Source organism: Aquarana catesbeiana, linkage group LG03 (genome assembly GCF_042186555.1).
Source record: "Aquarana catesbeiana isolate 2022-GZ linkage group LG03, ASM4218655v1, whole genome shotgun sequence".
Lineage (NCBI taxonomy): Eukaryota > Metazoa > Chordata > Amphibia > Anura > Ranidae > Aquarana > Aquarana catesbeiana.
This window is the reverse complement of record NC_133326.1, coordinates 632,135,943-632,155,174: the sequence shown is the minus strand read 5'-3', so window position 1 is coordinate 632,155,174 and position 19,232 is coordinate 632,135,943. Positions and strand designations below refer to the sequence as shown.

Here is a 19,232-nt window from a genome sequence, read left to right as displayed (position 1 = left end):
CATAAATAATCTTCCAATAGTTTCAGCCTTCCTCTACTCTACTGGGAAAAAAGCATTTTTATTTCTCTCCATCTCTTCCTGTGTGGTGAAACGGTTCCCATTAACAGTTTCTCTATGTGCTCCTTGCTGCAAAGGCCAGTTATAGGTTGGGGTGGCTGCCATTTGTTTGTATTGTTGGTGAATTGGTGAGGGAACGTACTGTGGATACCTTCACTGCCATTGTGCTATTTGCTATTAACATTAACTGTAAGACCCCTTTCACACTGAAGACCGCCCCCCTCTAGTGTTAAAGCGCCGGTATTTCTAACAAAGGGGTTAACAAGGGGTTAAAAGCGCCTGAAAAGCGACGTTTTGCAGGCGCTTCGGCAGCGCTGTCCATTGATTTCAATGGCAGGGGTGGTTTAGGAGCGGTGTATACACCGATCCCGCACCGTCCCAAAGACGCTGCTTGCAGGACTTTTCTTTCTGTCCTGCAAGCGCTCAGGGTTTCACATTGGGGAGGCATTGAAGGCAGTTTACAGGTGCTTTACAGGCTCTAAAATATTTGAGTCCCTTTATGGGACTACCTGAACAAGGAAAGGTCAAAACAAAATCTCACAGATAAATAACGGCATAGCCAAGCTCAAATAAGATACCCAAAAATTTGCCTGCTTGGGGAAAGAGTGGAGGAGGGCATGAATCTTGTGCTGTCTGTTATAGTGGATTAGGAGTGATTTCCCTCTTCATAATTATATCTCTGCATTCTTACATTTGGTTCTGATCTCCTGGAGGTCTTTTGAGGGCACTCTGCTCCTCCTGTGGCTACTTGTGTTTTCCCTGGGTTATTTGGTTAGGACTGTTCTTAACTTTGCCTGATAAGTATCAATTCACCATCTACCTATAAGTATGAGAGCACAGAGATCCTTACATTATGTTATATCCCTTGTATTTTTCTGCACCTGACAAAGAATTATCAAAACGTGTTGGGCTTCCACCATATGGACAATTATTGTAGCTCAGTGTGGATTTGCTGTATCAGGTAGTTATGATGGGGTTGACTTACTAAAACTGGAGAGTATAAAATCTGGTGCAGCTGTGCATGGTAGCCAATCAGCTTCTAACGTCAGTTTGCGCAATTAAGCTATGACAAAAAAACCCGGAAGCTGATTTGTCTCTATGCTAGATTTTGCACTCTCCAGTTTTAGTAAATCAACCCCGATATGTCAGACATTTGTTTTTATGTATTCTTTTTAATATCATCATGGATACAATAATAAACATTGTATTTTAGTGCTTAATTTGTTGTATTCAAGCGGTGCCTTTCTTTAAATATTGCTTTGCACCACTTAGTAATAAAGAAACACACATGTACTACTATATATAGAGACTGCATTGCAGTAATCAATACTGAGGCTTCTACTTCGACTTAAAATTGTATGTAAAGCCAAAATAAATGTTCCTTAGTTATGGATAGAATAAGGAAGGAGATTTCCCTATATTTCCTGTCCTAGAAATGCAACATGAAAGTGGTAGAAATTCTCTCCAAAGTGAATCGCCATCTTAGAGAGATATCAGAGGAGCATGCAACCCCTTCTGAGTATTTCCCCTCACCTCTTGCTCTGTTGGCAACTCAAAATGCTTGGATCTCCTCTCCGTTTTTGTCTCAATGACAATGGTCATCAGAACAAATAGATGGGTGAATATTCCCAGAGGGGACACAGCAAAAATAACCTCACAAAGGGTCTAACCCTTCCCCACTTGATTCAAAACTGAAAAAATGGCTTTTACACTTTAACGGGGCAAAACTTTTTAGCTTATTAAAAACATGGTGGCTAAAAACAATCCCATGTGTCACCTCCCCTTATGTTTAACATACTGACCTGTAGATGGGAAAGTCTTAATGTAACAGGGGATCTCAGACTTTTGCTATCAGGGTTTGTGATGGCTCCAGTCACCACCTTTGAGTTGATCACCGCCTTATTATTCTGTCCAGGATAATTTCTATTAAAGAAATTAAACTCTTTGTAGGTAATCAAAATAGCACCATCTAAAGAAGAAAGAAACAAAGATTGTGAGATAGAAAACCAATATAATTCAGAAGCACAACAGTCTGAATGAATGAATGAATGATTTGTATAGCGCTGCAAATGCGAACTGAATCGCCTCAAGGCGCTAGATCCGTCCTATGTTGTCCAGCTTCTTAGAAGAGGTAGTTCTTGAGTTTCTTTCTGAAGGCCTGATGGTTTACTTCCATGCGAATGTGAGTAGGTAGAGCGTTCCATAGCCGTGGTCCTTGGTCTGCAAATCTTCGTTCTCCCTTTGTTTTGTAGTGGGTTTTTGGAATAAGCAGGAGGTTATGGTTAGAAGATCGAAGACTGCGATTGGGTGTGTAGCGTTTTATTTTCTCGCATAGGTATTGAGGAGCATTTTCTTGTATACATTTGTGGGTGAGGCAGAGGGTCTTGAAAGTGATACGATTCTTTATGGTTAGCCAATGTAGGCTCCTCAGGGAAGGGGAGATGGATTCCCAGGGTTTTTTTCCTGTTAACAGTCTTGCCGCCGTGTTTTGGATGAGTTGTAAGCGCGCAAGCTGATATTGGGGTAGTCCTATGTAGAGGGAGTTTGCGTAGTCGAGTCTGGAATTGATGATTGTTCCAACTACTGCTGCTTTGTCCTCTTCTGGGACGAAGGGGATGAGTCTATGTAGCAGGCGGAGGAGATGGTGAGATCCGTTGACTACTGATCCTATTTGTGCATCCATTGACATTTCTGAGTCAAAAATGACTCCGAGACTCTTGGCTTTGGTGCTTGGAGAGATGGTCTGTCCAAAGATGGTGGGAGGTGTCCATGGGGTCTTCCTCGTAGCTCTAGTACAGGACATTTAAATGCGGTCCCTCCCATAAACATCTAATTTGACAAAAAGCTTCTAATCTGTATTCCGTATTTCTGATATGAAAGTACTGACAAATTTATTATTACTGGAGAAACTATTTCCACTACTAAGGGCCTATTCATACATAGTGGTAAGATCAAAATTTTACATTTATGCAAATTACTACAATGCAAGTTAAGTTAGTAAGAACTACGATGTGGTGTGTTGTAGAATGGCACCCCAGTGCACTACTAGAGTAGAAGGAAACACACCCATGCTGCAAGTCACCAAAACATGCATGCCGCCCATTGCGGTGCACCAATTTAAAAAAGGGTCAGGTCAGTCTTTTTCTGCATTTAGGTGCTCAATATAAATGGGCTGCTCTAACACTGAACACCTTAAGGCTTCATAACATGTTGAATCTCCATATGGAATGGGCCCTTAGACTGAAAAATACAAAAATAAAATAATAGAGATTACCCCAGAAATTCCAAAATTGCTGATACCTCCCCTTGTTCTTTATTTTGTATGATATTTGTCTTGAGTTTTCTCAGACTAAGAACCTTATGTAGAAAAAAGAGGTATGACCATATTGGTGCATGTTACATTCAATTAAAAAATACACACTGCATTAACAGTATATAAAGCACAGCTATAAAGAAGAATGGAGGAAAAAAGGGCCAGTAGGAGAGCTTGGTCACGTGACCTGTCAAAGTCATGCGAACAGCCTCTTTTCTAGTCACAGGGTTATTTCTCCAGCAGCCTGCATTTGATAAATGGGTCACAAAATGCAGGCCCTGGTGAGAAGTAATTGCAATGACCAGCAGATAGTAGCATCTGCTTACTGCTATGAACTGGAGCCTAAGGCAGTCCATACATTACATTATACACTTTTGTTCATTCAACCAGTGGGTTGTGCCGATTTACCCATCCACACATTCGAGGTGGGTGAAGGAATTACTCCTGTTGTGGTATTGTGTTCTGTCTATGTATATATATATATATATATATATATATATATATATATATATATACAGTATATCGTCAAGGAAAAACCCAACAGGATGGTTGGACAGAAGTATATCGATATATATTGACTTCTGTATGACCAGGGTACCCGTACGTTTATTTCATTTCAGACATGTGGTTTGGACCACACACCCGCTCTGCCAGTACTGTAGCGTGTTTGGAGTCTTTGTTGGTTTATATCATATTATCAGCTACTGAGCCATTCTAATTTTATATTACCTCTTTCTCCGGACACCAGACTGCAGGGCACTTCCATACTGTTATTAACTGAGACCAAGGTGAAGGATTGGACACCGGAACAGCAGATATCATGGGAAGGCTTCAAGGTAAAGTCTGGCAATAGATAAAATGTGCTCAGCTAGATTACCTTTCTCACTTTACTGTACTTAAAGGGTAATGCCACTTTCGTGGGGAAAAAAAATCATATTGTAATTGAATGTTATTAAAAATTACCTTTCCTTTTCAATCTGCAGCCATTGTAAATTTCTATAAATGCAATGCGGAGTCATGCGATTGCCACGGAGATGACGGCAATGACCGGGGCAATGCCTTCTGGAACGCCAGGGAGAAAACGAGGAGACCGCCATGCTGGCGGCCAGGACATACACAGGGGGGAGGAGGTTTCTGGGGGAGCAAGCACCTGTACCTAATTAAAAGTGAGTATAAAACGATACAAGCTCCTGTGGATCCTAGAGTGATCCCAGGAGAGCTGCTGATACACAGACCAATTGGAAAAATCTCATCATCAAGTAAGTGTCTGGGGTGAGGTGTGCCAAACCACTTCAAAATCTTCAATATTTTGAATGATTAACACGGAAATTCTTTTCTGACTTAATCTTAATACTGATACGGATGTTTGGAAACTACTTGAGCCCTGTCATCCGCATTATAGATTTGTTATAGATTTGTTTTACAACCTTCACTGCGTGTCATGACTGCGTGTCATGACTGACTTTCATATACCCTAAGGTAATTACTGGGGATTCTTTATTGAAATATAAGTAATTGGAGGTCTTTTGTACTGATTTATTATTACCTGCAATTCATTACACTAATCTTTCATATTCAATCCATCACAGTCCAATAATCATATTGTTTGAGCTTTCCCTTTTTAATATAAAGATCTTTCACATTATTTTTATTTTATTTATTCATTTTTTCAATTAATTTATAATCAAGCACATCACATTTTATCAATCAATTAATTTCAACTTTTTATACACCCATACTATTTTTTCACTACAATCACTTATTTAATTGCAATCAACTCACACCAATTCAATCTTTACTTTTTCGCAGATTTTATCACAATCACTCATTTCAAATTTCCACTGATTCTCATATATATATATATATACATATATATATATATATATACATATATATATATATATATATATATATATATATATATATATATATATATATATATATATATATAAAACATATATATATATATATATATATATATATATATATATATATATATAAAAATATATATATTTGTATATAATATATAAATATGTATACACAATGATCTCTTTCTGTTAGAAACATATAATAACTTATTAACACATCAAACCGCAGGGGTTAGCAATAAATAAAATTATCTATAGTTAACAAATAAAAAAATAATGATTCAATTATTTGGTTAGTGGTTGCCCATTTTGGCAACCTTTCAACAATTAAAAACTCTCTTTTTAAAAAATCTTTTTGAATTTATTTGTAAAAACACTAAGGCTGCCATAATATATCACAGGCGCATGCTTGCTCTTCTCCTTGTCCCCTTGGAAGACCAAAAAAGTGGTCTCTTGTAAGTTCTTTGGAGGTGGGGTCTGTCCCAAGGAGAGCAGAGCTGACACATGAATGGTCTCTGGCTACAGGACATGTCTTTTCTTTCTCCACCATCATAATTGGTAAATATACACTATTGTGTGTGGCTAGAGGTAATGTTTAAATACAAAACGATGACTGAAACATGAAAAAATATTTTTCTTTCCCTGCATAGAATAAAAAATCCCCCTTGAAGAAGACCATAATTAGAGGGGTATCATGTTGAAGACCACGTTGCAGTAAAATGCTAATAACGGGTTTCATTCAATGGGGGTTTTACAAAAGGCAAATCCACTTTGCACTACAAGTGCAAACTACAAGTGCAATGTGCACTTGAAACGGCACTGAAAGTGCACTTGGAAGTGCAGTCGCTGTAAAACTGAGGGGAAGCTCTGCTGATTTTATCATCCAATCATGTACAAGCTAAAATGCTATTTTTTATTTTCCTTGCATGTCCCCCTCGGATCTACAGCGACTGCACTTCCAAGTGCACTTTCAGTGCAATTTTAAGTGCACTTTGCACTTGTAGTTTGCACTTGTAGTGCAAAGTGGATTTGCCTTTAGTAAATATCCCCAATGTGTAGTTTCATTATGATTGATGGGTATGCTATTTTCATGTAAATGCCAGAGCTCATTTTTTTACAACTTTCATGAAATTGGTAATTGCTTTTTGATAAAATAAAAGAATTTTAATCAACAATTTTGAATATTTTTCTTGGCTGCTAAAAAAAACCCCATGAGGGAATTTTCCATTTTGTAAATGCAATGCAATATGGCTCCATTGAGTTGTTCTGTACACAGAATGTGTACTGACCACTCCCCAGAAACATAATTTCCTACTTGTGTGATTGGCTCACCAATTTTTCCAGAAGTCTGCCTAAGATACAAGTCAGATTTCAGGCATCCCCTGCAACAAAAATGTACTTTTTGGTGAGATATTTCCCATAGGAACACGTCTAAAGGGATGCTGGCCCAGCAGCTTTCCTCATTAGTGCCCTGCAGCTGCCACAGCTGACTGATAATTAGGAAACCACTCCCATTAGACCCACTAAGCACAGAGGCCCAGAGAAACACACATGGATTTCTTCAGAATAACAAAAGGTAGGAATCTGTAACAAAGGTTGTTATCATCCTTGCAATGTACATAGATCAGCCAGAGGAGAATGTTACGCTTTAACAACCTCAATACCAGGCCAATTCTGACATTCCTCATATACATGTAAAAATCTACTTTTTTTTTACTAGTAAATTACTTAGAACCCCCAACCATTATATATTTTTTTAAGCAGAGACCCTAGAGAATAAAATGGCAGTCATTAAAATATTTTATGTCACACATATTCGACAATAAAAAACGGAGAGGTGATCAAATACCACCAAAAGAAAACTCTATTTGTGGGAAAAAAAGGACATCAATTTTGTTTGGGTACAGCGTCACACGACAATTGTCAGTTAAAGCGGCGCAGTGCCGTATCGCAAATAATGCTCTGGTCAATAAGGGTGGAAATCCTTCCAGGGCTGAAGTGGTTAATGAATTAAAACAAAACAAAACAGTAAAGTTAGCCCAATTGTTTTGGATAATGTGAAAGATGATGTTATGCCGAATAAATAGATACCTAACATGTCAAGCTTTAACATGGCGCGCCCATGGAATGGCGACAAACTACGATAACTTAAATTATCCATAGGTGATGATTTAAAAGCCTTTGCAGGTTACCAGTTTAGAGTTACAGAGGAGGTCTGGTGCTAGAATTATTGCTCTCACTCTGACAATCACAGTGATACCTCACATGTGTGTTGCGATCACTGTTTATGCATTCGCCGCTGTGTGAGAGCACGGGGTGGCGGGGGCACTTTAAAATGATTTATTTTTTTAAATTATTTATTTTGTTTTATTTTATTTATTTTTGCAGTGATTTTAAAAAATATATATTTTTGATCACTTTTATTGCTGTCAAAAGGAATGTAAACATTCCTTTGACGGCAATAGCAATGACAGCTACTCTTTATGGAGAGATGGGGGTCTATTAGACCCCCCATTTCTCCTTTGAGCTCCAATGGAGCTGATCATGACACAGACTGGTCTAAACAGCTGCTTCCCTAGCCCCAGAGCAACGAAGAGCCGGAACCAGAAGGGACAACATCGTCAATGCTTGCCAGTTCTGACGTCACACAATGGGAGGAACAGCTTCAGTTCCTCTCACTGTGTGGCCAGAGAGGGATGCCACCTGTCGGATCCCACCCGGGCTTCCCGATCGCTCAGAAGAGCCCGGTCATTGCAACGGAAGGGGGGTGAGACCCCCTTCCGCCCTTTGTAAAAGTATTCCAGCGGCTGCTTAGCCGCTCGGGAATACTTTTACTTAAAAAGAGAATCGCCGGCTGAAAAAAATGACACCAGGATCGTGTCTGTAACCTCAGCCATGATCCCATTATAACCACCTCCCTACCAGGACGTATATATACAGTGGCCGGTAGAGAGGTGGTTAAAGTTTATCTGGGCTTTGCCCATTTAGAGAAAACCAACAGGTTCACGTTAAAGTGTACGTCTAACTTTAAGTGAGGAATGATTGGAACCCCTGTTAAGATTTTACTGCTATCCAGAGCTCCAGTAAAGAGATTTTGACAATGGTTTTACCAGACTGAAAGTGAAGGGAACTCTCTAACAGCAATACAGAGAGAATTAAAATGTATTTCTATAGTAGGGTAGGGGAAGGCTACAACCCCTGTCTATACAGTGGGGCAAAAAAGTATTTAGTCATCCACCAATTGTGCAAGTTCTCCCACTTAAAAAGATGAGAGAGGCCTGTAATTGTCATCATAGGTATACCTCAACTATGAGAGACAAAATGTGGAAACAAATCCAGACAATCACATTGTCTGATTTTTGAAAGAATTTATTTGCAAATTATGGTGGAAAATAAGTATTTGGTCAATATCAAAAGTTCACCTCAATACTTTGTTATATATCTGTTGTTGGCAATGACAGAGGTCAAATGTTTTCTGTAAGTCTTCACAAGGTTGTCACACACTGTTGCTGGTATGTTGGCCCTTTTCTCCATGCAGATCTCCTCTAGAGCAGTGATGTTTTGGGGCTGTCGCTGGGAAACACGGACTTTCAACTCCCTCCAAAGGTTTTCTATTGGGTTGAGATCTGGAGACTGGCTAGGCCACTCCAGGACCTTGAAATGCTTCTTACGAAACCACTCCTTCGTTGCCCGGGCAGTGTGTTTGGGATCATTGTCATGCTGAAAGACCCAGCCACGTTTCATCTTCAATGTCCTTGCTGATGGGAGGAGGTTTGGACTCAAAATCTCACGATACATGGCCCCGTTCATTCTTTCATATGTGCCTCCCACTTTTTAAGGGACCAAAAGTAATGGGACAGATTAACAATCATCTATAAAACTTTCACTTTTTAATACTTGGTTGCAAATCCTTTGCAGCCAATTACAGCCTGAAGTCTGGAACGCATAGACATCACCAGATGCTGGGTTTCATCCCTGGTGATGCTCTGCCAGGCCTCTACTGCAAATGTCTTCAGTTCCTGCTTGTTCTTGGGGCATTTTCCCTTCAGTTTTGTCTTCAGCAAGTGAAATGCATGCTCAATTGGATTCAGGTCAGGTGATTAACTTGGCCATTGCATAACATTCCACTTCTTTCCCTTAAAAAACTCTTAGGTTGCTTTCGCAGTATGCTTCGGGTCATTGTCCATCTGCACTGTGAAGCGCGGTCCAATGAGCTCTGAAGCATTTTGCTGAATATGAGCAGATAATATTGCCCAAAACACTTCAGAATTCATAACATTCCACTTCTTTCCCTTAAAAAACTCTTATGCCGCGTACACACGGTCGGACTTTCTATCCTACTTGGTCCGGCACACTTTCCGACGGACTTTGTCCGCCAGGTGCGCCGGACTTTAAAATGGACGGACTTGCCCACACACGCCCGGACTTTCCGGCGGGCTAAGTCCGCCCGTCTTTCCGACGGACTTTTGCCGGAGTTCCGGCGGACTTTCAGAATGAACGGACTTGCCCACACACGGACAAGTCCGTTCATTTTGAACGTGACTCAGGTGCGACGGGACTAGAAAAGGATGTCAATCTTGCCACTTTTATCGGCGAGATTGACACCTTGCGAGCCCCGTCGCGGGGCATACCAGGCCCTTAGGTCTGGTATGGATTATAAAGGGAACCCCCTACGCCGAAAAAACGGCGCGGGGTCCCCCCTAAAATCCATACCAGACCCCGATCCGAGCATGCAGCCTGGCCGGTCAGGAAAGGGGGTGGGGACGAGCGAGCGCCCCCCCCTCCTGAACCGTACCAGGCCACATGCCCTCAACATGGGGGGTGGGTGCTTTGGGGGAGGGGGGCCGCCCTGCGGGCCCCCCCCACCCCAAAGCACCTTGTCCCCATGTTGATGAGGACAAGGGCCTCTTCCCGACAACCCTGGCCGTTGGTTGTCGGGGTCTGCGGGCGGGGGCTTATCGGAATCTGGGAGCCCCCTTTAATAAGGGGGCCCCCAGATCCCGGCCCCCCACCCTATGTGAATGAGTATGGGGTACATGGTACCCCTACCCATTCACCTAGGGAAAAAGTGTAAGTAATAAAACACACTACACAGGTTTTTAAAATATTTTATTAAACAGCTCCGGGGGGGATCTTCCTCCGGCTTCGGGGGTCTTCTTCCGGCTTCGGGGGTCCCTCCGCTTCATCTTCTCCCGGCGTCCGGTTGGTTCTTCTCCGCTCTCTTCTCTCCAGTTCTTCGGCCGGCTCCTCTGCTGTCTTCAGGTAGCTCTCTTGCCAGCAGAGGTCCGGACTTCTTGTCTCCTTCTCTTCTCCAGATGTTGACACGACGCTCTCTCCGGCTGGACTGCTCTCCGAGCGTTTTAGGGGGCGTGGTCACTGGGTGATGTTGACCACGCCCCCTAAAACCCTCACAGTCCCAGCATGCCCAGGGACTGTGACATCAAAAGGGGGCGGGGTCTCCGCCTATATAAGTCACAACGCAGCCCTCGGAGAGCAGTCCAGCCGGAGAGAGCGTCGTGTCAACATCTGGAGAAGAGAAGAAGACAAGAAGTCCGGACCTCTGCTGGCAAGAGAGCTACCTGAAGACAGCAGAGGAGCCGGCCGAAGAACTGGAGAGAAGAGAGCGGAGAAGAACCAACCGGACGCCGGGAGAAGATGAAGCGGAGGGACCCCCGAAGCCGGAAGAAGACCCCCGAAGCCGGAGGAAGATCCCCCCCCGGAGCTGTTTAATAAAATATTTTAAAAACATGTGTAGTGTGTTTTATTACTTACACTTTTTCCCTAGGTGAATGGGTAGGGGTACCATGTACCCCATACTCATTCACATAGGGTGGGGGGCCGGGATCTGGGGGCCCCCTTATTAAAGGGGGCTCCCAGATTCCGATAAGCCCCCGCCCGCAGACCCCGACAACCAACGGCCAGGGTTGTCGGGAAGAGGCCCTTGTCCTCATCAACATGGGGACAAGGTGCTTTGGGGTGGGGGGGGCCCGCAGGGCGGCCCCCCTCCCCCAAAGCACCCACCCCCCATGTTGAGGGCATGTGGCCTGGTACGGTTCAGGAGGGGGGGGCGCTCGCTCGTCCCCACCCCCTTTCCTGACCGGCCAGGCTGCGTGCTCGGATCGGGGTCTGGTATGGATTTTAGGGGGGGCCCCACGCCGTTTTTTCGGCGTAGGGGGTTCCCTTTATAATCCATACCAGACCTAAGGGCCTGGTATGCCCCGCGCTCGCCGCAATAGGAAAATTTGTTTTTCCTATTGCAGCGAGCGCGAGATGCAATACCCTGCCCTCGTGTCGTATCTGGTCCGTCGGACCAGCATACACACGAGCGGGCTTTCCGTCGGACCAGCACACACACGAGCGGACTTTCCGCCCGAAACTGAGTCCGGTGGAAAGATTTAAAACTTTCTTCAAATCTAGGTCCGGCGGGCTTTTGGGAAAAAGTCCGCCGGAAAAGTCCGCCGGCGCCCACACACGGGCGGATTGTCCGGCACACTCTGGTCCGCCGGACCAAGTATGCCGGAAAGTCCGACCGTGTGTACGCGGCATTAGGTTGCTTTCGCAGTATGCTTCGGGTCATTGTCCATCTGCACTGTGAAGCGCCGTCCAATGAGTTCTGAAGCATTTTGCTGAATATGAGCAGATAATATTGCCCAAAACACTTCAGAATTCATCCTGCTGGTTTTGTCAGCAGTCACATCATCAATAAATACAAGAGAATCAGTTGCATTGGCAGCCATACATGCCCACGCCATGACACTACCACCACCATGCTTCACTGATGAGGTGGTATGCTTTGGATCATGAGCAGTTCCTTTCCTTCTCCATACTCTTTTCTTCCCATCACTCTGGTACAAGTTGATCTTGGTCTCATCTGTCCATAGGATGTTGTTCCAGAACTGTGAAGGCTTTTTTAGATGTTGTTTGGCAAACTCTAATCTGGCTTTCCTGTTTTTGAGGCTCACCAATGGTTTACATCTTGTGGTGAGCCCTCTGTATTCACTCTGGTGAAGTCTTCTCTTGATTGTTGACTTTGACACACATACACCTACCTCCTGGAGAGTGTTCTTGATCTGGCAAACTGTTGTGAAGGGTGTTTTCTTCACCAGGGAAAGAATTCTTCGGTCATCCACCACAGTTGTTTTCTGTGGTCTTCCGGGTCTTTTGGTGTTGCTGAGCTCACCGATGCGTTCTTTCTTTTTAAGGATGTTCCAAACTGTTGATTTGGGCACACCTAATGTTTTTGCTATCTCTCTGATGCGTTTGTTTTGTTTTTTTCAGCCTAATGATGGCTTGCTTCACTGATAGTGACAGCTCTTTGGATCTCATATTGAGAGTTGACAGCAACAGATTCCAAATGCAAATAGCACACTTGAAATGAACTCTGGACCTTTTATCTGCTCCTTGTAAATAGGATAATGAGGGAATAACACACACCTGACCATGGAACAGCTGAGCAGCCAATTGTCCCATTACTTTTGGTCCCTTAAAAAATGGGAGGCACATACACAAACTGTTGTAATTCCTACACCGTTCACCTGATTTGGATGTAAATACTCTCAAATTAAAGCCGAAAGTCTGCAGTTAAAGCACATCTTGTTCGTTTCATTTCAAATCCATTGTGGTGGTGTATAGAGCCAAAAAGATTACAATTGTGTCAATGTCCCAATATTTATGGACCTGACTGTACGTTACTCAACATGGAACCTTGCAGCATGTATGTTACCCAACCAAAACCTCTGCATTATGTACGTTAAATACTTCTGATTCCTGCAATATGTACGTAGGCTCAGGTTTTAAGCCCCTCCCAATGTTAGCTCAATTATGCCACACCCACCATTAACGGTGGTGCACTACTATTAGTCCCGACCTCCATTCTGCCACCCTCTTGGACCCCATTATCAGGAATTCTGATGTCACAAGTTCCACGGTATGCCAATGAACATTGTCACACAAGGAGTCCATAGCCTTGTGTCAATTACACATTTTAGCTTACACAGGACTTATCTTGAACACAGCTGAACAGGACAACAAAAGAGATTAAACTCTTGATTCTAGTTCACAAAGTAATGTCAGCATATTGCATGCAGTTACCTTTATCATACAAAAAAATTTAATTTTTTCCATGCCCACACCTGAGTACGGTAAATTTATTACAAAAAAATAGTAATAATAATTTAGAGTTTCATTAGAGCTGACAAATCTTTTTGCAAATATATAGGGTTATTTCACTGCACAAATATTGACCAAGATATTTTTCTTGAATCCCCTTTGTTGGAAAGTTGCTGCAAATACAACATATGACTCTTACCACTCAACATGGTGCTGGACTCATATCTGCATATCCCTTATTTTATTGGAAAATGACAGGAGCGCAGAGACAGAAAATATCATAACTATGTAATTCCACCAGAGAGAACAATATAATATAACTACCACCTAGTGTTTGAACTACTACTCACAATACAATACAGTTTATGAGAATGCTTGTTGCACCTATGCCTGTAAAAACAGACCTACTTATATTCCTAAATCCAACTTGTGCTTGCTCTGCCCCCACTAAATAGACCTTAACACTCCATAAATTTAAGCCCAACACGGTGCATCATCTTTACCTAATTCAGAGGTGTTGATATGCTGGTTTCTTGGTGCCTCCAAAAATGATATGAGCACAACTCTTTCCACACTCTGTAAAAGTGCGGTAATGAATCTCCCTCTTTGGACATTTTTAGCAATGACACTGTAGTTTGTGAGAGCCTGACTGAGATTTTCTGCGGTCTGCTTGAGTTCTTCCTTTGCTTTCTGTAATACAACAGACATACATATTTATCACTGGTTAAACTGTCAATAAGCCTGACATTTGCCTGAAATACTTTGGTGAACATTCACTATATAAAGCATATAATGTAGGAAAGGCTAGGCAGCCTTGGCAGTGGACAGCTCATGTGTAGACATTATAAGACATTGTCCTCATTAAAAGGCAAGGGGGTAGTACACTGGGAACGATCACAGTCCAACCAAACACCATATCTCCTGCTCTCCACAGACCCCAAAAAGGCATTTGACCGGGTGGATTGGGTTTACCTCCGAGTGGTCCTGACTAGGTTAGGCCTTGGCCCCAACATGCTCTCCTGGATAGTGTCGTTGTATGCCTCTCTGGAGGCTCAGGTTAAGGTGAACGGAGTCCTTTCTGATATGTTCCCTATCTATAATGGAACAAGACAAGGATGCCCATTTGTCTCCTCTCATTTTCGCGCCCACCCTCGAACCATTGCTTAACAAGGTACGCTTAAATCCTGATATTAAAGGATTTTGTGTAGGGACAGGGGAACATAAGCTACCTGCCTATGCAGATGATGTCCTATTTTATGTTGCTGATCCCTTGATCTCTCTTCCCAATATCATGGCAGAGCTGCAAGGTTTCAGCTTGCTCTCAAACTTCAAAATCAATTACAGCAAGTTTGAAATTCTGTCTTTGAATATGCCTTCGGAATTACGTACGCGGCTGCAATCCTCGTTCTCCTTTACCTGGTGTCACTCTACCTTAAAATACTTAGGGGTTCATCTCACTCTCCACTGCCCTCAGCTATACACCTATAACAAACCTTTTTGTGGATGGGCCGAGTCAGTGTTTTAAAGATAAATGTCTTACCCCAGATTCTTTTTTACTTAAATGGTGCATATCTTTTTACCCAGGTATTTCTTCTCAGCCCTTAATAGCCTATTTCTGAAATACATATGGCATGGGTGGAGCCCACGTTTGGCTTTTCGCACACTGCAAATATCTAAGCGAATAGGGGGCTTAGATGTACACAATATCTGCAAATATTATGAGGCGACTGCCCTGCAACGGATATTGGACTGGCATTATAGTGTTTCCACTAAATTATGGGTCTCTTTAGAAAAATTTCTAGCAGGTCACAACTTATTCCATGTGCCCCGGCTACCCTGGCAACATAGAGGGTTGTCTGAGCTCACCTCTCCGACCACTACTCATGCCCTGCACTTGTGGGATATCTTAAATAAATTGGGTCAGTTAGCCCCTATGGTTTCCCCCCTAGCCCCCCTGGAAGGCTTCCCTTGGTTCACTCCATGGGAACACATCTTCTTTTTTCACTCTTGGGTGGCAGATTGAGAGGTAAGGTGTGGTAGATTTGTCCAAGATCAGGGCCTGCTATTGTTAGATGCCCTTAGACCTCAATATGACCGTTTTCCCTTAGAGGGCTGGCAATACAGGCAGCTCCAACAGTTTGCTCACAGTTTGCCCCAAGCCATTCGCTCACCCACCTCCGCCACTCATTTTGAGAAGCTTTGCATGGCCCCTACCATGATCCCACATTCCATCTCAGTTTTGTGTGAGATGTTGCAGGCTTTATTATTCAAAGGAAAGCTGATATATATAAGAGAGTGAGAGAGAGACCTGCAACACGTGTCCGCTGAGACACAACTTGATCATTTATATCGCCTCACCCACTCTAGCTCTGTTGATACGAAAATGCAAAAAAAGGGTTTAGATTGCTATCCCGCCCCTCCAGCCTTGCTCAAATCTATCAGATAATTGCTGGAGGGAGTGTGGACATCGGGGTACATTCCTACACATTTGGTGGGAGTGCCCCAAACAACAACCCTACTGACAAGACAACAGATCTCAAATAAAAGTAATTTTAGATGTTGATCTACCTGACTCCCCAATGGAGCTTTTGCTTCATGTTCCCACCATCCCTCTTAGCCATTATCGCAAGTCGGTGTTACCCAACCTTTTAAATGCGGCTGGACGACTTATTCTAGTATACTGGAAGAGGACCCAAATTCCGAGCCGCGCAGACTGGATCTGCATGGTGAATAACATAATGGCAGCGGAGGAATGGATGGCGACATGCAAAGGCCACTATGATAAATTCTATAGTATTTGGGCCATATGGATTCACTATACTGGCAAGACCCCGCTAGACCCACTTGAACTTTGGGAGTTCCACTATTAGAGACAGCCTGATGTGATCCACTGAATCTTCTTTTGTTCTTTTGTGATGTAAGATAGAACCAATATTATAATGGAGTGCTACCTTTGGTATTCTTTCTCCTCTTCCTTATTCCCCCTTCCCTCTTCCTTCTCACTCCCTGTCCCTTCTTTGTCTACGCCTGCTCACTTGGCTGTCATTCCTTGTAATCAATGGCTAATATCTGGTCACAGTTGCTGCAAAGATATGTAGATGGGTTCGGAGCAGTATATTATTGATATCGTTCATATATACAGTATTGGTTATTTTGCTCTCCATGCTTCAGGACCCTCCATGTTGGACGGTCAATCAGACCTTATGATGTATACCATGGTTGTTGCTTATTTGAGCTGGTTTATTCTTTTAAACTTTTTCTAAAACTTAAACTTGTTTTTTCATGCAATCTGCATATACAAATAAAGATTATATAAAAAAAGGCAAGGGGGTTAGGAGGTCTGGCAGAGATATGGCTCCATAAGTGAGCAGGCTCCATAAATAAGTGGGATGGCAGGAGTACAGAAAAAAGAGTCTGAGATGCATAATACCACCACTAGTGGTTGTGGCACCCTAGGCCATAGCCTGGGGAGCCTAATCCAGAATTCACCAATGTACATAAAAGTGTCTGTAAATAAAATTTCCTTCAACCAAAAACATTTTTTTTTTCAGATAAAGGGCCCCAGATAATCTCATAGGCACAATAATCTGTCTCCTACTCAAAGAATGCGTTCATCATTTTAAATAAGCTTAAAATGTTGCTCCTTTTGATTGACATCTCTACATTATCTAAACTGCTATTTTAAATAACACAAAAGCTTTTGTATGACCTTAATATGGTCTGCTAGCCAAACCACTAGAATACGAAGAAAAGTGCATAGAATTATTCATATTATTCCCAAAAAGGTGCTTTAAAATCCAACTCTGCATATCCCCCACAAACACACACACATACTATATGTTCCCACCTCTTTAGTGATGTTACTGTTATTTTGGCAGAAATAATCCAGAAAACTAAACAGGACATCAAGCACAGAGCAAAATGGGTCCTAAAAAAAGAGATAAAAGTCAAAGCTGCCCTCCTCAATCACAGAAAGGTAGATATTAATACACAGTAGAGTTTTAAAAATTCAGCTGAATAGTGCCAGACGGCTGCTATAAAATTAACATAATCATCAGGTGTATTATACCACACCACTGTACAGTTTTGGACCCTTATCTACAAAGAGAAAATTTTAGAATAACTTAAAGTGTTACCAAACCCATAACAGTAAAATTAGTCTGTATATGCAGTAAAGCATGCTTGCTATACTCACTGTGGAACCTAAGGGGTTAATCCTCTGCATTGTGTGTAAAGGCTGTGTTATCCTGTCTCTCTGATCCTCTTTTTCTTTAACTGACTCCAACCCATTTTGTAATAGAACACAGCATTAGGAGTCTGGCTGCACATACTCAATTTGGTGTGTATTGTGAGAGAGTTTTTATTTTTTCTTGGGAGAGTGCATGTGATCAGCACAGGGCCAATCAGCACTGTCCAGATAGAGGGTGGGGGAAAATGAAAACTCCACCAACAAACTTAACTAGGAACTGATAGAAGTCACAAGACTGCTATATACTGCTGATGAAAAAAGGTATTTAGCAGTTTATATTTACTAAAATAGGTGCATTTCCATGTTCTGTGTACTGTGAGAGACCAGATATAGAGATTGCAGGTTCTGGGTTTAGTAACACTTTAAGTTTGTTTACCAATAGTAGTTAAAGGGATGAAGATTATGGATTTTTACTGTAATTTTAGACAAACTAAAAAGACATATTAGAAAAGTTCCAGTTAATGTTTCTAGAGTATATCTACTCAAGAACAGAAATGTATATTGTAGCTTAACATTTCTTAAATGTGATGGATGCTTTAGTTTCTTTTTTCAGGCTAAGTACATGTTCTGCAAGTACAGAAAAATCCAATAATGTCCTTGGCACCAAATGGCAATCACATACAATATTATCGGCTTACCCCCTTCTGTGAGCTACAAAATATATCTCCATTATGTAATAAAGGTGAGGAGAGTGGGAACTCAGGAAAGCAACCTCGGGTGACAACACTGCTCCAGTCCTCAATAGATACAGTACATTTATACAACGTTGTTGTCATAGTCAGCAAGAGTGTTTTTCTTCTTTTTTTTTGCAAAATTACCACGTGAAAAGGAAAAAAGTCTGAAAAAAAAAATCCTTTGCACCTGCCACATCAAATGACTGGTAAGCTTCTATATATTACATATTTTTCTTGGTTTATGTACACTTTGAGCTTATTAGAAATCAGAATAAAGAGCTGTCAAAAATAATTTTCACTATTGGTACTCAAGTGGGTAGCCAAAGAAAAGATTTTGTCACCAGAGCAGAAACAGTCAGACGTTGACTACAAATGGCATCTCCACCTGTATTTGGCAAAACGTATCAGTTTTTTTTAACTATCAACAGAACTAATCTGCTTCCATTACTGAGGTCAAGAATTTTTTCTCGACTGTGAGAACAAATTCATTATTTTTTTATTTATTTTTTTTTACTTTGTTGTAGAACAGTGGTATTAAAAACGTATTAGACTAGGTAAATATTATGCTTCATTACCCTGTTTACATTTCTGAGTGGACTAAAATTCTGATATCATAAAGCACCGTTGTATATGACTAGATAAGCCATAGTCCTTTTTCTACCAGCAGGGGGTGCTGCAGTTGGATTCTGGAGATTGTAGCTTCAGGTTTTAGTAAAAAGAGAAACATAGCTACAATAAGAATCAAATGTGATGATTTTGTATTTATTGTGGCGTATTTACAAAAAGATGCAGAAATTTACATACCATTATAGTCTGGTGGGCGCAGTGCTTCAGGGACTCTCTTTTGGTAGCATTAGATGTACATTCTTCTCAGTTTATTTGTGAGAAAACAAAAAGAAATAGTGGATAGTTCATGATTAATGATAGTTAATAATTATTTTAATAACAGTTCTGCTTTTTCA

General features: G+C 41.8%; 1 protein-coding gene across 1 annotated transcript in view; it reads right to left on the bottom strand.

Annotated features, from left to right (window-relative positions):
* The window catches only part of LOC141134042 (adhesion G protein-coupled receptor E3-like), a 99,230-nt gene that overhangs the window by 77,425 nt on the left and 2,573 nt on the right, over nucleotides 1-19,232 (bottom strand). Inside the window, exons 2-5 of the mRNA XM_073623631.1 lie at nucleotides 17,417-17,445; nucleotides 13,851-14,037; nucleotides 4,100-4,213; nucleotides 1,860-2,026 (exon numbers count right to left, since the gene is read on the bottom strand). Of these exons, the coding sequence (XP_073479732.1) occupies nucleotides 1,860-2,026; nucleotides 4,100-4,213; nucleotides 13,851-14,037; nucleotides 17,417-17,445 (497 nt within the window). The remainder of the gene's footprint in view (nucleotides 1-1,859; nucleotides 2,027-4,099; nucleotides 4,214-13,850; nucleotides 14,038-17,416; nucleotides 17,446-19,232) is intronic.